The 24,239-nt window shown below is 52.9% G+C and overlaps 8 protein-coding genes across 8 annotated transcripts; 3 read left to right on the top strand and 5 right to left on the bottom strand.

The window, feature by feature from the left end:
• Window positions 1-110: 110 nt before the first annotated feature.
• Window positions 111-712, top strand: GT037_003089 (uncharacterized protein; the record flags this gene model as incomplete). The annotated part of the gene is made up of 2 exons (XM_038928136.1): window positions 111-137; window positions 263-712. 2 exons carry the CDS (start codon window positions 111-113, stop codon window positions 710-712), a joined length of 477 nt encoding a protein of 158 aa, XP_038789414.1.
• A 217-nt stretch (window positions 713-929) lies between these two features.
• On the bottom strand, window positions 930-2,450 carry GT037_003088 (formate dehydrogenase; the record flags this gene model as incomplete). Its single annotated transcript, XM_038928135.1, has 5 exons — window positions 930-977; window positions 1,034-1,111; window positions 1,171-1,930; window positions 2,055-2,230; window positions 2,286-2,450. The coding sequence occupies 5 exons, from the start codon at window positions 2,448-2,450 to the stop codon at window positions 930-932; spliced, it is 1,227 nt and encodes a 408-aa protein (XP_038789413.1).
• Window positions 2,451-4,608: 2,158 nt separating this feature from the next.
• GT037_003087 (uncharacterized protein) lies at window positions 4,609-5,586 on the top strand (the record flags this gene model as incomplete). The annotated part of the gene is made up of 1 exon (XM_038928134.1): window positions 4,609-5,586. The coding sequence occupies one exon, from the start codon at window positions 4,609-4,611 to the stop codon at window positions 5,584-5,586; it is 978 nt and encodes a 325-aa protein (XP_038789412.1).
• Window positions 5,587-6,976: 1,390 nt separating this feature from the next.
• Window positions 6,977-7,693, top strand: GT037_003086 (uncharacterized protein; the record flags this gene model as incomplete). Its single annotated transcript, XM_038928133.1, has 2 exons — window positions 6,977-7,363; window positions 7,418-7,693. The coding sequence occupies 2 exons, from the start codon at window positions 6,977-6,979 to the stop codon at window positions 7,691-7,693; spliced, it is 663 nt and encodes a 220-aa protein (XP_038789411.1).
• A 611-nt stretch (window positions 7,694-8,304) lies between these two features.
• GT037_003085 (uncharacterized protein) lies at window positions 8,305-8,873 on the bottom strand (the record flags this gene model as incomplete). Its single annotated transcript, XM_038928132.1, has 3 exons — window positions 8,305-8,511; window positions 8,571-8,634; window positions 8,683-8,873. 3 exons carry the CDS (start codon window positions 8,871-8,873, stop codon window positions 8,305-8,307), a joined length of 462 nt encoding a protein of 153 aa, XP_038789410.1.
• A 677-nt stretch (window positions 8,874-9,550) lies between these two features.
• On the bottom strand, window positions 9,551-10,433 carry GT037_003084 (uncharacterized protein; the record flags this gene model as incomplete). Its single annotated transcript, XM_038928131.1, has 5 exons — window positions 9,551-9,756; window positions 9,828-10,044; window positions 10,108-10,183; window positions 10,261-10,326; window positions 10,381-10,433. The coding sequence occupies 5 exons, from the start codon at window positions 10,431-10,433 to the stop codon at window positions 9,551-9,553; spliced, it is 618 nt and encodes a 205-aa protein (XP_038789409.1).
• Window positions 10,434-12,231: 1,798 nt separating this feature from the next.
• GT037_003083 (long-chain-fatty-acid-ligase 1) lies at window positions 12,232-16,200 on the bottom strand (the record flags this gene model as incomplete). Its single annotated transcript, XM_038928130.1, has 3 exons — window positions 12,232-13,702; window positions 14,031-14,132; window positions 14,189-16,200. The coding sequence occupies 3 exons, from the start codon at window positions 16,198-16,200 to the stop codon at window positions 12,232-12,234; spliced, it is 3,585 nt and encodes a 1,194-aa protein (XP_038789408.1).
• A 1,088-nt stretch (window positions 16,201-17,288) lies between these two features.
• GT037_003082 (uncharacterized protein) lies at window positions 17,289-22,042 on the bottom strand (the record flags this gene model as incomplete). Its single annotated transcript, XM_038928129.1, has 7 exons — window positions 21,945-22,042; window positions 20,095-21,869; window positions 18,765-18,820; window positions 18,347-18,707; window positions 18,123-18,248; window positions 17,509-18,077; window positions 17,289-17,456 (listed from the first exon to the last, which is right to left on the bottom strand). The coding sequence occupies exons 2-7, from the start codon at window positions 21,854-21,856 to the stop codon at window positions 17,289-17,291; spliced, it is 3,042 nt and encodes a 1,013-aa protein (XP_038789407.1). The 5' UTR covers window positions 21,857-21,869; window positions 21,945-22,042.
• Between the last annotated feature and the right edge of the window lie 2,197 nt (window positions 22,043-24,239).

Below are 24,239 nucleotides of genomic sequence, written 5' to 3'. Positions count from 1 at the left end.
GCCTGTGCTTCCCGTCCTGCCCCTAGCCCCAGCCTCGAATCAGCCCTAGGCGATCAACACCACGCGCTCCGCCAGTTCACGCACCCTCACTAGCACATGCATCCACAGCCATGGCCGGCTTGACCCATTTCCTCAAGGTGAGTGATTGACAGCTGTCACGTACATGAAGCTTGCGGGCGGTGAGCGTAACAGTGGGTCTTGATGCGACCCCCAGAGCACACACCCCCAATACCCCATGTGGAGGCTGACGATGCCCCGACAGACCATCCTCGTACCGCTGTTCCTCGCTGCCATTCTCTATGTCCTTCTAGCCTTCATCATCCTGCCCTTTGTACGCCGCCATCGAAGCCGTTATAGCCAGTACCTGCCCATGCCCGCCAGTGTGGCCGACTTCCCTACATCTTGGCGGACCAACCTCTCCGATGCTCTCTACAACCTCTTCGCGCCCTCCACCTGGGTCCGACAGAGACGTCTTGTAGATGGGAGCGGGCAGCATGACGACGATTTGTTTGACGACGAGGAGGGAGAGGGCATGGTAGGCTTTGACCCCATCGACGAGCGGAGGAGGGAAGCACTAGAGCAACGCAGGAGCATAATGGAGGAAGAGAGGCGCTTGGGCCGTGAACTAGAGGAAGGCTTCAAGGATGACAGCGAGGATGAGCACGAAGACGAGAGGCGGCGGTCCCTATCGCGACATCCATCATCTGCATAATCCCCTTCACATCGTTTACCTTCAATTTGATCACTTGCGTATGCATCACATCACCGGCGTAATTTAGACTTCAGGACATTGGAAATAAGAGTTCAAGTGGGATATATTCATATACATAGGTAGGCGGGAATACCCATCCAGCGCCCAACAAGTACCAAGGAAATTCGTGCGAAATCGCTCAAAAAGGACACCAAGTTGAGAAAGAAGGCTGCTTCTTCTACTTGCGCTGACCGTACGCCTTGGTGGCGTAGTCTCCCTTGTGGACCTAAGTGCAAAGTCAGTGCATGTCCCACATGCAGTTTGTACAGGGAGAGCTCTTACAATCAAGTCCTCGGGCCTGTAGTTCTCGCGGCCGGAGAAGTACTCGTCGAGGATAGCCTTGGTGCCGTCGGCGTAGCGCTGTAGTTCATGTTAGTACTGCTGCTCAAAACATACGTGTTCTTGGCTGTAAAACTCACCTTCTGGGCATCGATTGAGGTACCAGACATGTGGGGAACCATGGCGTTGCCGCCGCCCCATGGGTTCTGGGCGTAGCGGAGCGGGTGGTCCTTGGGTGCGGGCTGGGGGAACCAGACATCACCACCGTATCCACGGAGGTGGCCGTCCTTGAGAGCCTGAGCAACGTCCTCCTTGACGACAATGGCACCACGGGCGGTGTTAACCAACCATGAGCCCTTCTTCATCTTGGAGATGAGGTCCTTGTTGAAGAGACCGCGGGTCTTCTCGTGCAGAGGGCAGTTGATGGTGACAACATCGCACTGAGCCAACATCTCCTCGAGGTTCTCAACGCGACGGCAGCCAATCTCCTTCTCCTTCTCGGGGGACAGAGGCTGGTAGTCGAAGTAGAGGAGCTCCTTGCAGTCGAAGGGCTTGAGACGGCGGAGCACACGCTCACCGATACGGCCAACAGCGACGGTACCGACAACCTTGTTCTCGAGATCGTACTCGTTCTTGGCGACCTCAGCGACGTTCCACTCACCCTTGGCGATCTGCTCGTGGGCGGGGACGAAGTTGCGGACGAGGGTCAGGATGGTCATGACGACGTGCTCGGCGACGGAGACGACGTTGGAGCCAGTAACCTCAGCGACGGTGATACCGCCGTTAGTCTTGTTCGCGGCATTGAGGTCGACGTGGTCAGATCCAATACCAGCAGTAACAGCAAGCTTCAGGTTCTTAGCCTTGGCCAGACGCTCGGCGGTAAGGTAACCTGGGTGGAAACTGTAGATCGCGATCTGTTAGCTGATGTTCGCTCGGATGGTGTTGGCAGCGTTAGCGCTTCCGCTTGAGGCTAGACGCGTGCTTGTGGGGCCCTTAGCGGCATTGCGGGGTAGGCTTGACGTACGGTGTCGTGATGATGACCTCTGCGTCGACAAGGTGCTTGTCGAACTCGGAGTTCTCACCCTCCTTGTTGGAGGTGGTGACGAGCTCGTGGCCTTGCTCCTCAATCCACTTCCTGATACCTAGCTCGTTCTCGGTGGTTCCGAGAAGCTGAGGCTCCTGCTCGGCGTGGATGCCACCCTAATGCGTATGTTAGATGTGTCGGATGCGCCATCGGAACTCAACGGTCACTTACATCGTAGAGGACGAGAAGAACTTTTCCCTGTTGTGAAGCCGTCGCGGTCAGCGTTCTGAATGCATTTGGTTGTCGGAGCGACGAAGTCAATCGTGGTCCGGCGCGTGCGCTGAGGAGGGAGGAGGCAGGGCGCGCAAGGCGAGAAGCTGAGCGGAGAAATACCATTTTGACTTATTGAACTGACAAGAGAACAATTGAGGCTCCGAAGGAGAGATATATAGTAGAAACCGGCAAAGGTACAACGAATGGTACGTATTCCTGACGCAAGGATGTCAGCCTATCGTCCCAGCAGGGGGGAAGTGAGGGGTGCGTGGGTCGGTATACCTTTTGCGGGCCGAAGTGACGTCGATGTATAGTAGAGAAGTCGGTAGTAAGACCGGATGCACAAGAGGATGTTGATGTGAGAGCAATTGAGGGGTTCGTGAGGGGCTTTTATAAACCGCCGAGTACCCGCAGATTTCTCTCATACTCTATTGAGACTCTGGTCCCTGGGTCATCAGGCTGACAATGTCGGCCGTCCCCACTTGGTGATGCCACATTCCCACACAGACAAGTGGTTCGTGGCCGTCTGCGGGTGTGACGGTCATGTTTGGAATTACTTCGCATCGCTGATAGTGCGGGGTCGCGTCCAATGGCGCGAACCAGCTTCAATACGCGCCAGGGGAGCTCTGCCAGCTGCTTACCCGTTTGATGCTCACGAAGCTTCGCCGAGAAGCCCGTAGCGTAGTCTTTGGGCGTGGGTCTCTACTAGCGTCTGATTGTTTGACCCAAACCAGCAAGAATGTACGTAAATCGAGGCCTGGGGCTGGGGGTCCAACAGCGCGTACGCTAAAGCCCTATCTGGAGAGCCTCCGAATAGTTTCAATTCGGGATTGCGGAAGGATCGATATGAACTACACGGCTGACAATGTGACTGTTTGAGACATGTTCACGATGGTGGAGGATTGCTTCTACCCACGGACAACTATCCATAGGGCTGTTGCTAGATCTCAGCTTCCGATCTACACATAGGAAAAAGCATATTGAGGCAGAAGTGTGGGCTCGCACGACACACCTACAACACATCTCAGGAGCGGTGCTAGCGATGGCAAATTCAAGGTCAAGTGGGCTTGCATCCGAGCAATCTAGATGCCGCTTTGTACTTTGTCCGCGGCATCGCAAGAGATGCGGAGCAGTAGCGGTTCAACCTCGCAGTCTGCGGATGCGAGATGTCGCCGTTGCTACTGACGAAACTCGCTGGAAAGCAGGGCTACGGTCGGCGCAGCGGGATATGTCTCGGTATATACGGTGATGGGCTGGAGATCGTTCTTATCTCTCGGCCGAAACTCGCCGACTGAGCGCGCGTGAAGTTCGCGTTTCGGTATCTATGCAGTCCCACCTTTCAAGGTTCCAACGACCCCACCATTTCGACAGAGACCAGATACACAGGACTACGCATCCCTTCTCCCGATGTAGCTGAGAGTTCCGATGGCGTCAGTGTGCTCTCTGGCTGACATTTCAAGGAGATATATCCCGGCTGTCAAGTCGATCTCTCATTACTGTGTCTATCGCACAGCTTTCCCTTTTGTCTCTGCTCGGTCCCCTTCATAACAATTAAAGCCCGAAGTACCTTTTGCCATCTGTCATACGGCCATCTTTGCAGTCGCCTAAGCCCATCGTAGCTTAAGAGACGGTACGATACCTAGGTACACACCACGGTCCTACCGCGTCGACACTCCTGGTGGGACTCTTGACGGCGGCAAGGTGGGGGCCGAACAACTTGCGATTTTGCGACACCACCTGAAAGTCGCGCAATCCCTCGAGCAACGTACGGTAACGTCGAGTGCGCGATGGATCTTACACTCGTCTTAGAGTTGTATTTCGCACGACGGCAGGTAGGCGGAAGAAGTACCTAGGTACTGATCTAGCGTTACCCAAAGTTTTCCAATAGATGTACGGTACAAGTTGATGACCGAAGAGATTTCCGAACAAATCCGATGATACCACTTGACGCACAGCAATTAAAACTATACTTCCATACAGAATTTCACTGGATGAAGGTGAAGGTGAAAGTGAGTCGGGATGAGCGGGGGTAAGTATAAGCTTCGGTTTATACCTCAGATTGCAACCTTCTTCTACCAGTCATGATCTTTATAGTGAACTCTTCATCACGACTCTTATTCTCGCAATTGAGCCTTCAACTTTAGTAATCTCCTCGACCACAGTCTCCAGAGAGAGAAAAGTTAGCACGCTGGCTACTTCAAGGAAGCGCAGTTACGAAGGTGAGTAACCGCCGGTCAAAACAACTGTGCCGTGACCTAACATCAAGTCAGATTATATTGCAATGTCGTCAGCCGGAGGCAATGCAGAAATTATCGCCACGAAGGGCGATGTCATACTTCAACTAGGCAAAGTCGGAGTTGGAGATGGAGTACGCAATGTTCTTGTCTCATCCGTGGTTCTCAGCCTTGCTTCGCCAGTCTTTGCCACCATGTTCCACGGTCGCTTCCCCGAGGGTCAGAGTCTTTCTCCAGCTTCGCCACGTACAGTCCCGCTTTCGGACGACGATCCTGAGTGTATCACCATGATCTGCAAGATCGGACACATGCAGACGTCGCAACTTCCGACCACGCTCACCGCCATGGACTTGTTTAAACTTGCGCTCGTGTGTAACAAGTACGATTGTGTCGGTGTAGTCCGTGCGTGGGCTATGATATGGATTGCTGCATTACTCGAGACGCCTGCAGCTCAAGATTTCGAGAAATTGTTTCTTGCTACACATCTGCTTGATCTGTCGGGAGAGTTCTCCAGAGTTTCTCAAAGCTTAATACGCGATCAATCAACAACGTTCAGTATCGTTAAAGCTATGGCCGGCCAAGAGTTTCTGCCCTGGACTGTGTACCAGTGTATACTGCTTGGTCAAATGGCATATCGGCAGGAAATCAACAAGGCATTTGGTTCGATTGTCACCGGAAAAGAGAGATGCAGTGCATCCCAGCAGTCCACCTGCATGTTTCTCCACAGCCTCAAGAAATGCGGCATATGGCCTACACACGATTACTCGGTGCCGGCTATTAAGTCCAAGCTTGAAAACGTTGGCGAAGCTGCCTTTCCTGCCGACAGCAAGCGATGCGCAAGCTATCAAAATCTCTGTATTTGCGGGGCTGTTAGTTGTACGAAGAGAAACCTTGTATATGAGCTCGACAAGATCTATAACGCAGTACAGGGTCTTTGTCTAAAGTGTGTTCGACACAAAGCCTTTGGAGAAAGCCGAGCCCAGTGCGGCGCCCACCTGATATCCGGAGCTATGGTCTATCTTTGACCGTCCTACGTGCGATGGCTGCATGGTGGCGGGCTGAAGTAGAACGATCTCTTCGTGGGCAACAATCTAGGCGCGAAAAGGGTTATATGCGCTACTTCTAAGATTCTCAAGTTGGGGTGGTGGAAGTGTAGACCAGCTCGGTCGACTGCAAGTCCGTTTACTAGAAATAGCTCTGAGCCTTCCGGGATATGGCGCTATTCCGGACTTCATGGGTGATGTGTAATGCTGCCGAAAGCGCTAAGCTGGGGTCAGCGGAGATGGCGCGTGAACTTGCACGTATGTCGCGGGAGATCGACAGGAGCGGCCAGCGTTCGTTCATCATGTCGGACTTTGGTGTCGTGGTGTAAGGGGAAATATGTACCGAACTTCGAAAACTTCTAAGAAATGGTCAAGGAGAGACATACGGCTTAATGGCGCCAAATATGTCATCTTGTCGTCCTGCTTGCCTACCTAGGTACCAACTTCACCGCTCACGTAAGTGTTTACATTTTGACCGTTCTTACACTCAGATCACGCAGATACTGTGCTCTGCAAATTCGTAAATAAATCAGACCGAAAAGCTGCGTCTTCTGTTTTCATGTAGTAGTACAACGGGTCGATGTTGTGAGCGACAACCAGGTCCAACTCTCGACTAGCGCCTCGGCTAAATGGGTGCTCAACCCTCCTTCCGCTTTGATCTTCGAGTACTTCTCTCCCCACCACCCTTCGCTTACATGTGTGACATATCTACAGCGGCACTTCTGGCTAAACGAAACAAGCCCCGAGGCCGGTCAATGCCTGATCTCTTAGTTCTTAATATCTCTGCTGGGTGATGATTCGCCATGTTTCAAGGGATTTGGCACATGGCGCATCCGCCCTAGTAGACCTGTGCACACTTGCACCACGCCTCGGCTCTTAGCACAATGCTGCATACGCACAAACTCCCGTGCTTTTAAGGCCCAACGTTTGATATTAAGTACAAGGTCACGCTGTGTGCTGATCGAGTAGCGCCTTCCTGTTCATTTGACACCACCGAGGTATTTGGGCTTCGTGTTCCTCAACTTGGAAAGCGAGACTGTATCCGTCATCACAAGGAGGGGATCCGAAATTGGTTTTCTGAGGAGATTAATCTATCGTGCAGCATACTTGGGATAACCTTCGCAAGGGCGTGCCTCCTCTCCACCTACGATATCAGTTTCTGATCGTAGTGAGGCGGCGTGGTGATTTTGCAGGGTTAATTCATTGTTGGAAAGCGCGGCCTGCTGCGTATGAGCTGTGCGACGGCCGATCAATATAAAAAGACTGGGTACATCCTCCCTCTAGGGTAGATTTCATTTCGCTACGATACTACCGACAGAAAGCTTACATCTCGTCTCTCTTCTCTCGGAACCTGAGTCAACCCCTTCGTATCATGTTTGCCAACATACCGACTACACTTCTTCTTTTTGTTGCCTCCTTCGTTCTCCCTGCGTACGCTGGCATTCAGCAAACAGATTTCACTGGTATTGGCCACATTTACGTCCTAGCCTCTGACAACTGGCAGACGGCAACCCCAGAGTCTAGTGTGGGGTGTCTAGATGCACACGGGAAATTTGTCTATGACAGCGGCAGCGCTAAGGAATGCGGTGTGTTCAAGCGTCTAGATGACTATCCTTATACACTCAGCACTCAAAATGGAAACTGCACGTTCCAAGACGATAGCCAGGAAGAGAATGTCGATAGTCACTATGGGAAAGGTGATTTCGCGTGGAACTGTGGAGAGCGCAACGTTGACATCTATGATGAGCTATATACAATAGTACGTGTTAATTCCAGTTCGCCGCATTGGAAAACTTCGCTGATACGTATATAGACAGGATTTCCATACGTTTTCCTCTGCTTCGGCGATATAGCATGCTTCTACGACGCCAAGCGCATTCCTACCGCCAATGAATCCCTTTCACTATGGCAGTTTCGCTGGGGGTCACAGCAATTGGGCATCACGCCAGGGCACATTCAACTACAGCTCATGTGGAAGAAACTTGATGGTCTGCCTAAAAGGGAAAGGTCGAGCGATATACCGGGTCCAAGGGTACACATTAGTGAGGGCTCGCAGATAACATTGTTGGGCAAGAAGTCGAAGGCATAGCGGAGTCGAGACTATGCCATCAACGGCGGACTTTATCAGCGGAAGTGTTAAGCTTTCAAGTCCAATTCCTAGGTATCCTCATCTGCTACATGGATATGTTGCATCAACTAGCTCCATGTCTCGTGATGCGTCACTTTTGATTGGCGGCAGGTACTGATTGTACCCTGTAGTCGATCAACTTGAAACGCGGCAGTAGCACGGATGTCTGTATTGTAATATCACATTGCAGCTGTTTCAGATCAGTACGTTGCAACGCTGAAACCGGAGCTTGTGAGGTGACTGCAAGTTCTGGGTTCCAAGTGTCTAGCATAGGAGTGGTTAAGATATGTTCTTATATCAGACATCAATTCAAAGATCCGATCGTACACGCTCTCAAGCCTACACCGATACTGCGCCTAGCTCCAGTCTTACACATGGTTATCACATAGGCCTTCAGAGATGTTTCCAGAGAGAAGCCCATCGCATGTTGTCAGATCAGTCTTGCAACCCCGACGGAACTGAACAAGTCAGGCTCATAGTTCCGTGGCATCGATGTTGAACTCTTAGTCAAGATAAAGATACTTTGTTCAGAAAATCAATAGAGCATACATGTACTTAGGAAGAACGTGCGTTCATACCTGATCTGGAAGGTCGTTGTTGGGGTCGTGAGGGGTAGTCTCGAGTTTAATAGCGCCACGAAATCCGGGAGCGTTCGAATCGACAGAATGGCAGGTGTAGGAACCGTATTTGCTAGCTAGAACAGGAGGGACATCATGGACATCGCCGCAGCCAACCGTGAAGACGGCTTGCTCACCTGATGTCGATCCGCAGTCAGCACCCTGTCACTTGTCAGTCTACTTACTGGAGTATACTAGGTACTCCCATGGATATGACGCACTTTCCAGAAGTCGCAATCGATGGCTTCGACGCATATCATGATAGACCAGATATTGTTGTCGTCACTATTACACGTCAGTGACTATCATGTGAGAATTGGCAGCGTTGCGTACAGCGGATTGCACTTAGGGATCTTTTTGTCCATAAGGAGAAACTCGGGCTTCGAAGCGTACCCCGGCTGAGAATAAACCGCGCCGACATCAATGACATCGTCGTTGTTTAGCATGCCGATGTGCGGACTAGGAGCCGCCATCGCCATGGCAAGGGAGAGGACAGTGACGAAGAGGAATGTCAGGAAGCTCATAGTTGCAGTGAGTGGTGATATTTATGCGTAGTAAGAATGTGAGAGATCGTAGAACCAATGGGTTCTGCGAGTGACGGTTGCAACTGTATGGAAGTATATGGATACATGTTTGGGCGCGCGTATGCATACCTATCGTTATATACTACGATTACGACTCAGACCAAGCTCAAAGTACGTGATCGATAGCGAAGCAACTGCCAAGATGCAGCAGTGAATCTTCGGGGTTCGACTTTCCCTGCATGTGACTGCCACGTAAGGGGAGCACAGTGGCCTAGAGCGCACTTTACCCTCCGATATAGGAAAACCAGCAAAATATCGGTTCACGTACAGATTTGGCGCCACAATTTGACCGTGCAAGACATTGGCGAAGGTGATAACGTGGAACAGAAAGAACTACTACGAAAGCGAGTTCAAGTATGAGGGTAATGGTGTAAATAAGCGTTGTCAGCATCGCAGTCTTGCATAGTAGTAGTAGCGGCATCTTGGTCGGGTGTAAATAGTGGGATATTGATGGACGGACAAGACATGTGTGCATTCTCGCTTCAATTCGTATAGCATCTCTCTTGCTCGGTAACAGGTATCTCGAAACCTCCTCTGAAATTGACCTGTGCAGGATTTGGATTGACTTCTTCAGTGTTACACCAGCAATATAAAGTCACAGTGTACCTAATGTCGTTCTAGTTGCCGGCAGCCAGCCTCCAGCAAATGTTAATCAGTGCCGCCGTTGCAGTGACATGCGCAGCAGTCCTTGGCAAAGCTATATTGCTCAGATAAGACGGGTAATGCACAAGCAATTTGGCAATAACGTGGTATCCCAGCAGGTTCACTACCTGCGCATCTTGAGGCGCGAGAACTTGCGCAAGGGCAGCAGCGAGTGCAAAAGCTACAATCAGATCTTCGTTAGTGACTCTCTTCACTGGCGAATTTGACGGCCTCCTTCAACCATCAGCTTACCTGGGAAATTTTCCATGAGTGCATAATGCGCACTTCTCAACCTCAACGGCAACCCATCCAGCTTGTGAACATGTTTTCTCGAGTGCTCAATGTCCAAGCCCTCTTCTCGTCCCATGGCTTGTCCTGCCGCAGAGAGAGCACCCGAGGCGCCGAAAGTCCAGAACAGGTAAATGGCTGAGAGTGCAGGAATAGCGCGACCGGATGTTATTGCTGTTGTCTAAGGAGAATTATCAGCACAAGATGAAGGGAGAAGTTGAAGTGGGAAAAGGGGGAGGCGTACAGTAACTCCAGGAATTAACTTGATGAGAGCGTGCACCAAGGACTGCATCACGCTGTTTGGTTTTGTGAGGTATGAACTTCGCAACCACGATTAGTTTCTAGCTCGACTTGAGTGGTTGCGCTCTTGAGATGAGGCTCAGGAATTCAGACGCACGTGACAGGTATGGCAGCGAGATACATTGGTGCAAAAGCAGCGATCATCGCACCTGAAGGGTTGACACTACAACTCATTAGCAATTGTTCCATCATTGGAAGTCATAACGAGAATACTCACACGCCGTTTTCAGCCGCAACGCGCTTAGCCTGCTCTTTCTTTTCGTCCGCCATATTGTCAGACTTGTGTTCGTACATAAGAATCCTACTGCGAGGAAGTTGCAGGGCTATAAGCGCATGCGAGAGATATGATCTGACCAACTATATATACTGCGCAAACAATACCCATTGTCGTATCTAGGCTGGCCTATCGATGACGTGGGGCGATCCGCGGCGCAGGGGTGGAGTTGTAGCGGAACTATATCCTTGTCTGTCAATTGGCCGATGGACCTGCCACACCCGGTTAACCCGCACGACCGTGACAGAATGGGAACAGCTGCCGTACGTGCGGGGGTGATCATCCGTCAATGCAGGGTTATTTGGAAGCATTCGAATGTATGAGTTCGAAGAACAGATAGTTTGAATGTTTAAATTTCGTCATCCGAGGTGTTCTTTTGCGGACGGGTCTGTCCGCTTCTACATGAGTACGGCAGTGGCTCTGAATAGCTTGCTTGATATGGACGGAATCTCCACATCTAGTTCAACATACCAGTGCAGTCTCCATAGTATCATGAAGAAGAAAGGAAGATGGTCTGGGCCTACGTTCTATGCACCTCGTCGTTCTAGCCAGCAAAAGAAAACAGTTTGAAAGCCCCTCATACACTATACCCGACTGCTAACCTCACATCTTGCCGTTCATTTTTCAACTCTGCCCGATCATCATACGGCGCATTCCGCCGATGTTTCCTCACTACCTTCCTCGCGCGGATAACAAGATGGTCGACCATCGCATTCTCAAACTCATCTTCAAAGGGATTCGCATCATGTATCAGCACGATGAGTTGTGCACGAGTGATATTACCCGAACGTGGCGCATCAACTGGCATTAGTGACATGCTCTCAGCCACGAGATTCCAGGTTCTAGTCCAGAGGTAGAATACGAAAGTATCGATGGCGGGGCTTCTAGTAGAGGAGGCTGAGAGGGTATATGACGACGAGGGAGATGAGGAGGGTGAGCGGTGGCGGTGGCGGCGGGACCATAAATCGTGGGAGCGAGGTGGTGGTGTGTTAGACGAGTCTGAGGAAGACAACGAAGGAGAGCCAGAGAGAGATGGAGAGGCTCCTCTGCTACAATATGCACAACCTCCATCCTCCGGTCTAGTTCCCTGCCGCTCCCGCATGCCTTCGTCTTCAACACCGCTTCTCTCGCTACCTAGGTATCATCACATTCGTACCTTCCACTATCACGCTCATTCAAATGAGCAACCATCGAGTTGAAGAGAACAGCCTTACAACTTGGGCATGTCTGACCGTATCTCGGATGGTAACAATGGAGCATAGCAGCTTGATCATACGAAGCATTGAGACATTTCGACCAACGACTCTCCTAGAACAGTATTGCAAGCTATCGGTTCTAGTTTCAAAAGTGAGTGCTCTTAAACCTGTACAATACCCAACTATGTTCCTGCCTCGCGACTAGGAGTATGTACAAAAACAAGTATTATTTGTATTCGCTATGATGGTCGTGATATCGTCGCTTTCGTGAATAGAATGACTATACGAATGCCCAGACATGTAAAGAAGCTCCAAGTTTTGTAGCGAACAGAGATAGAAGAAAGATAGTACCCGGGCCCACACACAGTGTGGGGAAGAAGGAGATGCAAACGGAGTTGACAAAAGGGAAAGAGAAGAGAAACTAGTTGAGAAAGGGGAAACAAGAGCTCCGGCAACGCCCTCCAGTGCACGCCAGGTGCTATGCAAGATATTCCAAGTTGGAGTAGCCGACGTCCACTGTCGCCTTTAGACAAGCTTTGGCCAATATCCTCTTGGTATACACAACCAGAAACGGGGACTCGAATCATCGGTGTCCGAGTCAGAAGATCTCGTGGCCCAACCCTCCAAATCCATCATCACTGACCTTGACCTTGACTTTCTTTCCCTTGCTCTCCATATCGTGAGGTATGATAGGCACATCAGGTACATGCATACCGTCGGGCACAACCCTGACAGGCTCCTCACTCCTCAAGTTGTTTCTCGAGAACCTCTTCACCAACCTCGAACTGGTTCTCCTGGGACTCTTGCCTGCAGGGCTCTTGACGCTCTTGGGGCGTTTTGTGCTGCGCTCAGACATCTCGGCTTCGGAGGCGGAGTGGGTGGAGAGAAGATCGAGGTCGCCCTCGGAATCGGTGTATATGGGTTTGTATTCGCCGTCCGAGTCGTTGACGATGGCCTTGCGCTTCTTTACGATCTTGCCGATGCTCTGAGGAGGTTCAGTGAGCGGGGTGGCACTTGGCGATCTGCCGTCGTTTTCGCTTTGCGTGACGTCGGGTGTGGGTGGTGCGAAGTCGGGGATGCGTGGGACAGGCGGTACGTCGTTGTAGAGGACCGTCTGGAGCTCCTTGCGGGCGGAGGCGAGCTTGTATTCGAGGTCCGAGACGCGCTTGGTGAGCTTCTTCTGCTTGTACAGATCCTTCTTGCTGGGGGTGTGACGGAGAGTTGGTGTTCGTGGAGCTCGGATAGGCGTGGCTGCCTCGGCCATGGCTGCGGTCAAGCCCAGCTGCATCTTCTCGGCCGCGACAGGCTGAGATGGGGTGCCGACCTGTCGCGACTTGATGGCGGGTCGCACGTAGACCTTTGGCGTAGGGAGAAGACCGAGGTCTTTGGCCTCGTGGTACGCGATTTCGGCCGCCTTCTTGCGCTCCTCTAGTATTTGTTGGTACTGGTCCCTCTCGCGCTCTGCATCTGTGGCTCCGGCCTTGCGCTTGCCCAGGACGCTGCCGAACATGGACGCGAATGCGCGCTGGAGGCGGGCATATGTCCCCTCGGACGGCGTCGATGCCGATCCATGGATGGTCGTTACGACGCCCGAATCTGAAGGCGTCGCGCTCCCGGAAGCTGCCCGTGAAGACGACTTGACCAGGCGAGGGACACGATTCGCAGAGCTCTTTCGCGAAGTCGGCGGCTTCGAGTTCTCCTCATTGAACTGCTCAATCAGCTCCTCAATGCCAATGTCCTTCCATAGCTCGTCGGGCGGCGGTCGTATGCTGCCATTCGTGTTGGTGTGCTCCTTGAAGCGCGATGCGCGTGGCTGTGTCGACTCGTCGACGTCGTCGCTCATGGCCTGAGCTGCTGCGCGCGTGACGGGCATCCGTTTATCGTGCTCGCGGCGCCAAGATGCAGTCTTGTGATGGGGACAAGACGAGGTGGAGCAGGTTCGAGGGTGGAATGTGGGAGGGGTTGCGATATTTTGTTCCGACTTGTTGGTCGAGAAGTTGCGCTGCGTGGTTGCAGCTTTGGTCGGACATAAACAATTACAAGGTATCGTATCCGAGGTGAGGAGGACCCTGTCATGCACGACTTGGCGCCCACTGATTGCTCGCTGTAGTCCGCCACGGCCCGTGACACGTTGTCCGCTATCCTTCACCGCTTGCAGATTGCAAAATCTTCTTGCCAGCAGTCGAGCCGGCCAGGTATCGCAATCTTCTTGATCAACATGTTCTGTTTGTATTATCAACGCTACTGTACACTCGGTCCAGTCGTCTATATGCAGTTCCGTGGTACAACACTTGCACGGCTTGCCTGAGCATCCACGCGTTGGGAAAGCAACCATGCAATCTATCTAGGTATCCTCTTACGGCCACCACACGCCAAACTTGCAAAGGCTTCCTCTACAACTTCGCCTTGGGCTTCGACTCTTCGGCCAGCGCCTCCTCGTAACAGTCATCTAGATGCTGCCTGAAGGCCTTGACCGTCTGCGGGCGCTTCAGCTTCAATCTGTTGTTTTTTTGTTAGTCCGTCATCCATCTTGCACCGTGAAGTGGACAACTTACGTTGGGGTCAAAAGTTGGTTGTCAATGGTCCATGGGTCGACAAACAACCTTACAGCCTTGACACGCTCATAGCTGTTGAACTTGTTCTTTCGTCCCACCTTGTCTAGCTCCTTAAGCACTGCCTGCTCGACCTTCTTGTTCTTGCACGCCTCCTTCAGCTTCTCAATGTCACCTTCCGGAATCTTCTCGCCCAGCACCTTGGACGCGAATTGCGGGAAGATGTCTGGCGCAACACCAAAGAGAGCCACAAGGAACGACTGGTGCGAATCGCCGTGCACATAGCCAGACGCGAGGTAGCTGCAATTGGCAAGGTACACGTTCTCAATCCGCTCGGGTGAGATGTACTCTCCCTGTGCGAGCTTAAGGACGTTCTTCCTGCGGTCGATGATCTTGAAGCGGCCGAGTTCGTCAACAGAGCAGATATCGCCAGTATGGAACCAACCGTCGGCGTCAATAGCCTTGGCCGTCTCCTCCTCATTACGGAAGTACTCTTTGAACTGCGACGCAGAGCGGATCAGGAGTTCACCACGGGGGTGCGGCTTGTCAGTAGACATGTACTCCATGTCAGGCACGTCGAGCAGAGCACACTCTGTGTTGGGCCCAACGCCACCACAATTACCAGCCGAGAAGTCACCCTCATGCTGGACAAGGGCAACGGCATACGTCTCAGTCAGTCCATATCCCTGTGTAAAGTTGCTTCCAAACACAACACGGAGGAATTGATGCAGACTAGGATCAATGGGTGCAGAGCCACTGACCAAGACCTTGCATCGATCCAGTCCGAGACCGGCAGAAACCTTCTTAGCCCAAATGCGGTCGTAGAGCATGTGCTTGTTGGTTGGGTTTTGCTTGTCGTTGACGGCCGCCAGCTTGGTCGATACCACGTGTCGGGATAGTGCTCCCTTGATGCCAGTTGCCTGGACAGTCGCTTCCTTGATCTTGGCTCCGAAGCGGTTGTACAGCCTTGGTACACCCGAAAAGATGGTTGGTCGTAGCATCTGCAAGTCGTCTACAAGCTCTGCAATGTTTCCGTGGAAGTAACCAATAGCAGCGCCAGTTGCCAGCCCACTGTGTTCTCCCAACCGCTGATAGATGTGCGCCAAGGGCAAGAAAGAGCAGATAATCTCGCTAGGTCCGCTACCCATAATGACCATGGAAGTGCATGTTCCGGCATGCGCGTTTCGGTGGGACAAGACGACGCCCTTGGGGTTGCCTGTTGTGCCAGATGTGTAGTTGATGGTAACAATGTCTTCGGGTGTAGGCGGGTTCATCGGAATCGGTTGCCTCTCACCCAGAGCCTCGACATCGCGGATGTAGTGGATGGCAACACCTTGCTCACTAGCAAGCGAGTTCAGGAGGTCGCCCTTGGACTCGCCGGGGAGCTCGCCAGCTGAAAGTGGGTCGAGAACCACGATAATCTTGAGCGAGGGTAGTCGAGGCTTCAGCTTCAACAGTGCCGTAACATGGTTCATTCCAGCAACCACACAGTTCAATTCCGAGTGGTTGATAATGTATTCGGTCGTGTCCGGGCCTAGAGTGTCGTAGATAGAGACTGTGTAGAGGCCCTGGGACATGCACGCCAGATCAGTGATTTGCCATTCCGGCCTGTTCTGACACCACAGTCCGATACCATACTTGTGTGCGGTAACGCCAGCTTGTTTGTGTAGATGTACAAGACCAGCGCCGAAATTGGTTCTCCGCTTGGCGATTGTCTCGTAGTCTTCCCAAACGTAAGGGCCGAAGGTCTTGGTAGCGGTATCATACGGGCGGTGTCCCAGGCATCTGTTCTTGGGCCATTTCGCAACCGAGTTCTCAAACGCTTCATGTGGTGTTCTGATCTCGGGAACCAGGTGGTCCAGCAGAGGCTTGTCTGTGAATCTCCAGTGCCTGTAGATAGCACTCCTTCCCTCTGCCTCCGAGCCCGGCAACGCTACACTGTAAGGCTGTCCCTTGGCCGGAGGCTCGTGGAGCTCGGTCGCGCGATCGATCTGAGCATCTGTAGATCCGAACATGTTTGCTCGCTTTTGTGTATATACAGGTTCGATTTGATAGGCTTCGAGTGGTCGCTTCGTCTGGAACGGTCGAAAGATACGAGTTCGTGTCGCGTGTGGAGAAAATGCCGACGAGATAGTGAGAGTTCTCTACTTTATAGTACACATCAGCGAAGCTCTTGGTAAACGACAGTCGATGATGGAAGTTGGCGCATGGCACGCCGGAGCTTCCAGCTTCTAGCTTCCATTACGCAGGTGACCTCACATACCTACCTATAGCCCTAGCCACCAGTATCTCTCCTCTTCTCTTCAACTGACAATTATGAACGGAAAAAGATGCAACAAGTCCAGACAACTGTAGTCGGTCAAACAGAATAGAGGAGATGAGACAGGACAGCGATTCGAAAGCAAGGGTTGATGCTACGAACTAAGCCAGAGCCCACAATTTCCCATGGCGCAAAACGTGCCTCGGCAAAGTCGTCATGACGCGCCTGTCCAATTGAAACGAAGATGAAAACTGGACCAAGGCTCATGCTGCGCTCTCAGCACCCAAAGCCAACGTGTTACCGGTCATGTGCGCCAAATGTAGCTGAGCCCCCGTGTCTCGGCGCCCGCTTTTCTCCAGACTTGCGCATCAGCGCCTCCCTTGCATGTGTTCGCGGGGAACGCTACGGGGCACTCACCCTTGGTCAGCACTGAGCAAGTTGCGCTGGCGTTGTGTGAATATATTCATTCGACGAGAGGGTAGTGACGTGCAAATGCGCATGTGCAAGATCGCGCTTTCACATGCCGCCCCAGTGTGAGATCTTCCCCAGGAAACCACGCGGACACAACCCTTGTTCCGCAATGGAGCGGCCCTATTCTGATTGGCGGGGAAGATGCCTCGGCTTGCATTGTTGCGTTTTCGGCGGCTTTGGCCGTCACGCACTAAACTAAAGAACGAGCATGCGACCTCGTACGAGATATGGGAGAGACGATTCAAGGAACAGATTACAATTAGTATATGAAAAAAAAAGTCCGCAAGTCCGAATGCTCTCCCAGGCATTCACAACATAGCCTTCACCTCTGCCGTATCCAACGCCTCACAGTCTGGAAATCACTAGACACTTCTAGGTGGAACCAGACAATGAAGCAGAGGGCTCACCATTGCCAGTTTTATCCGCATTCTCCGGCTGACCCTTCTCCTGAGGCTTCGTTGCCGACTTCGAGAACGATTGTTCAAAGTCTGCGATGATGTCGTCGATGTGTTCTGTGCCGACTGAAATACGGATGAGATCCTGTACCCTGTCAGCAAGTCATAATTGTGAAGTCAAGTGACGATTTGCCTACCTCGGTTACACCAGAGTTGATCTTCTCTTCGTCGCTCAGTTGCTCATGTGTTGTTGTCCAGGGATGGATAGCCAGCGTCTTTGAATCGCCAACATTCGCTACGTTGGAGATGAGCTTGAAGTTGTCTACAACCTGGCTACCTGCTGCACCACCTCCTGTAACACCAAAGGATAGTACGCCTCCGAAACCACGCGGTAAGTACTTCTTCGCTAGCTCGTGTGACGGATGACTCTCGAGACCAGGATAAGATACCCAGCTTACGTTTTTGTTGCTCTCAAGCCACTTCGCCAACTTCAGTGCATTGTATGCGTGTCTCTCTGCTCGTAAGGAGAGCGTCTCCACACCAAGGAGCAGCTGTTGGGCGGCGAATGGATTGAGCGCTGCGCCCAGGTCTCGCTGGATTTCGACACGTGCTCGAATGATGAATGTAATGGCTCCAAATGTCTCCCAGAACTTCAGTCCATGGTAACCGTCTGATGGCTCGATCATTTGCGGGAAGCGCTTGCCGTGCTTACCCCAGTCGAACTTCCCGCTATCGACTATCACACCACCAATCGTAGTTCCGTGACCTGTGTATTTTAGCCTGTGCCTACCAGAGAGTCGCAAACACATACCTCCAATCCATTTCGTTGCAGAGTGCACAACAATGTCAGCACCATGGTCAATAGGCCTGCAGAAGTATCCTCCGGCACCAAATGTGTTGTCGACAATGACAGGAACACCAGCCTCGTGCGCAATTGCTACAATCTTCTCAAAATCGGGAACATTGTACCTTGGGTTGCCAATGCTTTCAAGCTTGCATGAGTTAGCCATTGTTCAGAGAGTTCTTCGCGTAAACTTGCATATATCGCCTTCGTCTTCTCATCGATAGCAGCCTTGAAGTCATCTGGTTTGTCACCATTGATGAACTTAGTCTGCACCCCCAAACGTGGGAAGAAGACCTTGAGCTGGTTGTACGTGCCTCCATACAAGTTCGAAGTCGCTATGATGTTGTCTCCGGCATGCGCCAGAGCGGCTATGGCAATGAACTGAGCAGCTTGACCGGATGCTGTTGCCAGTGCTGCCACACCGCCCTCAAGCGCAGCGATACGCGCCTCGAGTACACCGACGGTGGGGTTCCCTATACGACTGTATATGTTTCCAAATTCCTTGAGACCAAAGAGATTCGCGGCATGCGCGCTATCATTGAAGGTGTATGACTGCTGATGTTAGTCCGAGACCTATTCAAGGGGAGTCTTTGTCGGTTCGCAACGTACTGTGGTCGCGTAAATAGGTACAGCGCGAGACTTCGTCGCTGGGTCTGGCTCATGGCCTGTTTCATCTATGTTAGCAGCTATGGAGAGAGAGAGAGAGACTGCAAAATGCTTACCAGCGTGCAATTGAAGCGTCTCGAAATTCTTAGACAATTTCTCGGACATTTTGATTCCTGGTCTTCAGATTGTAGATTGTCGTAATGTGTTGAGCGAAGGAGCTCCAGGCGTTCACGGTGCTGTTAGAGGTGATCGAGAGACGGAATTTGGAAAGAGGGGAGGACTAGACGATCAATTGTGCAAAAAGTCGCGTCCGTCACGTCATCCACTCCCACGCGGGTGTGGATTACATTGGTATCCAGAGCATCGTAGTAGCTTCCTACTTCGGAACTGTGCTGACTGCCACAGTCACACTCGTACCATGTTATCATTGGCTAGTGACAGGTATTCCGATGCCCTTTTGGGTATAACTTGAAAACCCTCTGTGTATCCGTTAACCCATTATGTGTAAGAGACGGCCATACTGTATTTCTCGATTGCATAGCGCACGCCCTGGTAGGACGCCCATAAATTGCGTGATCGTGTTTATCTGTTTTGGGACGCGGGGTAGGTTGGAGGGGTACTCTGGAGATGGGCCGGTTCCGGACGGACGCAAGGCTGATGAGATCCACACATGGCTAACACAAAGGCATCATAACTAGGGGTTGACAACGCACAGCGTGCCATAGATTTAGCCTACGGAATGTATACAAACTACAAACTACAAGCAACCTCCCGTGTCGCATAGCCACGTATGTACTTTCTTATCCCATTATCCAGGTTCGCAACTTGGAGCCTGTGGGAAAATAGAATCACAAGTTCACCAACACATGCAAGGAAAGGACAAGGTTCTCATTTTGTTGAGCTGTATGTTCTGTTCAGGACTTCCAAGCGAAATACACGGTAGGAATAATAGAGAGAAGGAAATAGAGCAGATGACGGCTCGCTAGGGGTATGGGTAGTAAAGTGATGTTTTTGTGTAACAGAAGAATAAAAGGAAAGGTAGTGTGCAGCTCACCAGCTGACGTATGGGCAATAAAGCATTGAAAGACAAAATACAGGTGTACGATGGAAAGCTTGCCGTGACCAGATCGCGCATTCGTCGTACTCAAGGGGTATAGATGATCAGAGCACATTAGATCCGTAACAGCACACATAACGCCGTACTCCACCAACAGATCCCTATGCAACGTACAGGCTGGAGGCCATTCCTACTACAGCAACATGGCCGTCAGCAGTGAACAACTTCAGTGACCGACTGCAGGTACATGACGTTGACGTTGCGTTCCGTCCGCACGCCGATAGCTCATGGCCGCTCGGTCCATTGGCTCCTCCATGTCCGGAGAGTCGGCAGTATCGTAGGTGTAGCCGGCACCGGTCGGTTGAGGCCTGCTTCCTGCAACCATGCGTTCATTCAGGTGACGAGAATCGAAGGTGCTTGAGAAAGAACGTTTGTTGCTGGACCCGGCCGACATGGGCGGAAGACCCTGTGCCTGTGGGTTGAACTTGGGCAGAGCATAGTTCTGGGCCGAACCGTCAGAGTTGACAGACATGGTGGCTGAGAGAGTACCGGGAGGCGATTGGTAAGAAGGCGACACAGGCTCCAATTTGTCGGCGACAATGGGTCGCAATGATGGTAGCGCCTGGTGACTAGGTGTATGCACGGCACTAGGTGTAGACGAAGCGTACGCCTGTGGAGAAGTGTGCAGGGGTTGCAGAGGCTGCAAAGGCTGGCTCATTTGCTGCGGCCGACTGTACTGATCCATAGAGCCGTACGATTGCATCGAGTGGCTAGGTGCCGAGTATTGTTGGGTGGACGGCTGGGTCACAGACGGACGGCGGTACTCGACTGGGTGAGCATAATCGGGAGCCACCTGTTCCTGACGGGCGGGAGGCACCTGCTCATAGTGTGCCGGCTGCTGGTAGTTGGGGTATCCATACTGTTGGCTCACAGGCATTGGTGGCTGAGACTGGTGCTGGCTCGAGTAGCTGCTGTGTTGCGGGTGCTGTGGATGTTGCGCATGTTGTGAGTATGCAGTGGAGTGTTGAGGAGACTGCATCATAGGCGCTGTTTGTGGAGCTGAGTACTGTTGCGAGTATTGGTGCTGTTGGCTTGACGCGTATGACGGCATCTGTGTGTAGGTAGGGTTCTGCGGTGGAGGCATCTGTTGCTGGTAGCTATTGCTAGCCGGATAGCCATGTGCCATCTCTTCCATGCTCGGACGGCGTGGCGGTACCAGTGAGTGGTTGCTAGCATTGGAGACGGAGCGAGGACGATCATCGAGAGGGGCGTTGGATGGTGGATGGTAGTTGTCGGGGGTCGCTGTTCCTCGAGCGCGATCGTAGCCACCACCCTCCTCATCGTACTCGTCCCATTCCTTGGACGACTTGTTCTCACGGCGCCTCATCCTCACGTCGCGACGGATGCGGACGCGACAGCCCTGCTCGGCGACCTGGCGGCTCAAAGCAGTGCTCTCGGAGAGACCAGGGAACTTCTTAGCGGAGAAGACGGTGAAGGGTGCCGACTTGACTTCAGCACGGTGGGTGACAAAGTGGTTGCCATCATAGATGACGTCTGGGTCGCCGGGATCCAGGTCCTTGACCTCTGCCAGATTCTCGAACAGTGCAAAGCTCAAGCGGTACTTGCCCTCGTGGCGAACTGACAGGTCGGGGAAGATGAAGTAGCCGGCAGGTGTGGGGCGCTCGAGGTAGGCCATGCCCGCAACTGGGGTACCGGTGAGGACGGGGAAGCTGGGGCCCGCCGAAGACTGGCTGCGTCCGGCTGCGATGGGGCGCGCGTTCTCCAAGCTGGCGTGGAGGAAGAAGTTGGCATTGTAGGCGAAGGTGATCTCCTGGTCGTTCTCGAAGACGCGGAGCTCGACAATTGGGGGAGGGTCAACTGGACGGCGATCGGCACTCGACTTTGCGCCGCTACCACAGGCACGCGCGCGCTCGGGCTGCTGGATTACCTGCAGGTTGTAGCGGATCTGGCGGCCATCCTTGGTGGTGCGGATGAACTGAGACTTTGTCTCGTTGCTGACAGCAATCGTGTTCATCATGGATGCTGCGTCTCTATGGCGAGTCAGTATGCCGCGTGGTAGCAGAGTTGGGTCGAGTCGATCTCAGGGACTACCTCGCTCCACCCACCAGAAAGGCGCACTTACGTCGGTAACCACACAATTGGTACTTTGGGTTGGGTAGGCTAGAACAGCAAATGCCCTCTTCTCAACCACGGTATGCACGCAATCTGGCCTTGTCAGCACATGTCTCTGACACTGACTGCCATGAGCGCATCTCGTGGACGCCGCAGGGCCACGTCCGCATCGCTGGCTGACGCGTGTCCAGACTGTCGGCATACCAAGAACACGGAAAGGACGGCATGGGAAAACTTACCAACAGAGATGCAAGAGCGCTGTCAAAATAATGCGCAAAGCGACAGGTCCGACGAAATAGTAGTTTCCAAGATGGGGGCGCGAGGAGACGGGCTGTCTTCTGTGCTGCGGCGGTCGATGGCTGGTGGTGCTGAGAGGGATGGGTGCTGGGGGGCCCGAAGAGAGGCGACGGCGAGGCTGGCACGTCTTATCCAAAGTGAACTGTGAGCGAAAGTATCCTCCTACACGGGTCGCAACTCAATGATCCACCAGTCGTCGGAAGCCGCAATTGCAATGAGGGTGCAAGAGTCGGCGCTGGATATGTGAAGAATGGGGAGAGCTGAGGGCACGCGGCTATGAGAGGGGACGGCTGGGAGGCCCACTCGATCAGGCTCATCTGCACCTGGGCACTGACAGTATTAGCCGAACTGGAGCGAACAAAGGGAGTTTAGTCTGCTGTAGATAGCGTGCAACCCATGAATGCTCCGCGGACGCCTCGCGCGCCCACTTGCAGCCTCTGCAGCTCTAGCAGCCAGAGGGGCATGGCGCAGTGCATTCTCGACAGAACCATGGCTCGCTGGGTGCATACTTGCTCAGGCCCTTGGACAAGACTTCTCTCCACACCTTCTTTCTCTGCATGCACTGCATACGCCATCCACCAGAAGATGGCTGAGAGGCACCGCCATGACTCGTACGCCTCGAAGCGAGCACCAGGCGGGAATCGAAACATGTTGGCCCGCGGCTTACCAAAGTTAAACTAACTAGGTGAGCGGCCCACCGATCACACGGTTCCAGCTCACACACCCGGGTCGTCGATGAACAGCACCAGTGTCGTTCCATCACATCTTTCTGGGAGCCCTGGCGCGCTGGGTAGAAACCGAGGCAAACGGCATTGCTCATACTACGGAATCTTCCCAGCGCCACTGCTGGCCGCCTTCACGCTTCCTACCATGCTAATTCCAACCGGCGCTCAGCTGCGACGCCACGTCTGGGTTCAGAGCCGGTTTCTGTGGTAGGCCCGCTGGTGTATGGGGGATGCATGATGCCACGGGAGATACCGCGTAATGCCAAGAACGTGCCGTGTGACGAAGCTGGCGCGCACAGCAGATTGAAATGGCCTGACGGATGCCCGTCATCCGCACATCCATGTCAATGTACAGGTCCATCATCTCTCCATCGTTTTCCAGCGCCGAGTGTTTGTTTTTGCCTGATTGCTGACCGCCCCCATGAACGGTTCTCCAGCGGTGCTTTTTCATGCGACCGCTGCTGACAGACTGCCGACTGGAAAGCTGGAAACCAATGGCCAGCGAGGCGGATTCTAGCAACAAGCAATGGGCAAGAAACGGCCCACTCCCAAAGGATCATCGTGGCTGATTTGCCCCTGCTGCCTTTCTGCTGGATTGCGCCAAGTGGGATCCTTTACCCGTCGTTCCAGCCACCTTGATTCGCGCACTTTACCATCGGAAGCATGCAGCCCCAGTTTTCTTGTATCTCTCAACGGCCGGGATGCGCACTCTCCCGTTGAAGCCTCCCCCAGGGCCTGGGGCGATCAGATCCGCTTCACATTGTTGTCAACATCGTGAGCCCTCTGCAGTTTTGTCAAACCGTTGTGGTAGCAGGACTCTGTCCTCGAATGTCCATGTCTAACTTAATCCTGTGGCGATCACGTACCGCCGAATCATGCATGAGACCACCCGCTTTATCCGCAGCTGGAGCGACTCACAAAAGTAACATGCCATTAGAGTTTGCGGAAGGCGGAGGTTTCACCCTTCATTGATTGGGAGCCGCGAACCCACCACGCGCACATGTCAAACGCTCTGCCGGATGGAGGAGTGTCGCACTTAGGCTCCGACAAATCCTCCGGAGCTTAACCTGGCTGGACACAGCATCGTCTTTTGGTCTTCGCGCTCGACCCTGATGGACCTTGTTGATGAAACTCTGGTCGGATACTTTCAATAGTTTGGCTGTCCGGTCATGTCGGTCTGCCGCCCGTTACGTCTAAAGCGGTCGTCCCCGTACCCAAGGAGCAAGAAACGCCTGCAGACCGGCGTCGTCCCTGGATACCCTGGGC

This window comes from Alternaria burnsii (assembly GCF_013036055.1).
Source record: "Alternaria burnsii strain CBS107.38 chromosome Unknown 746, whole genome shotgun sequence".
In the NCBI taxonomy this organism is placed as follows: domain Eukaryota; kingdom Fungi; phylum Ascomycota; class Dothideomycetes; order Pleosporales; family Pleosporaceae; genus Alternaria; species Alternaria burnsii.
This window is presented reverse-complemented; position numbering and strand designations above follow the sequence as displayed.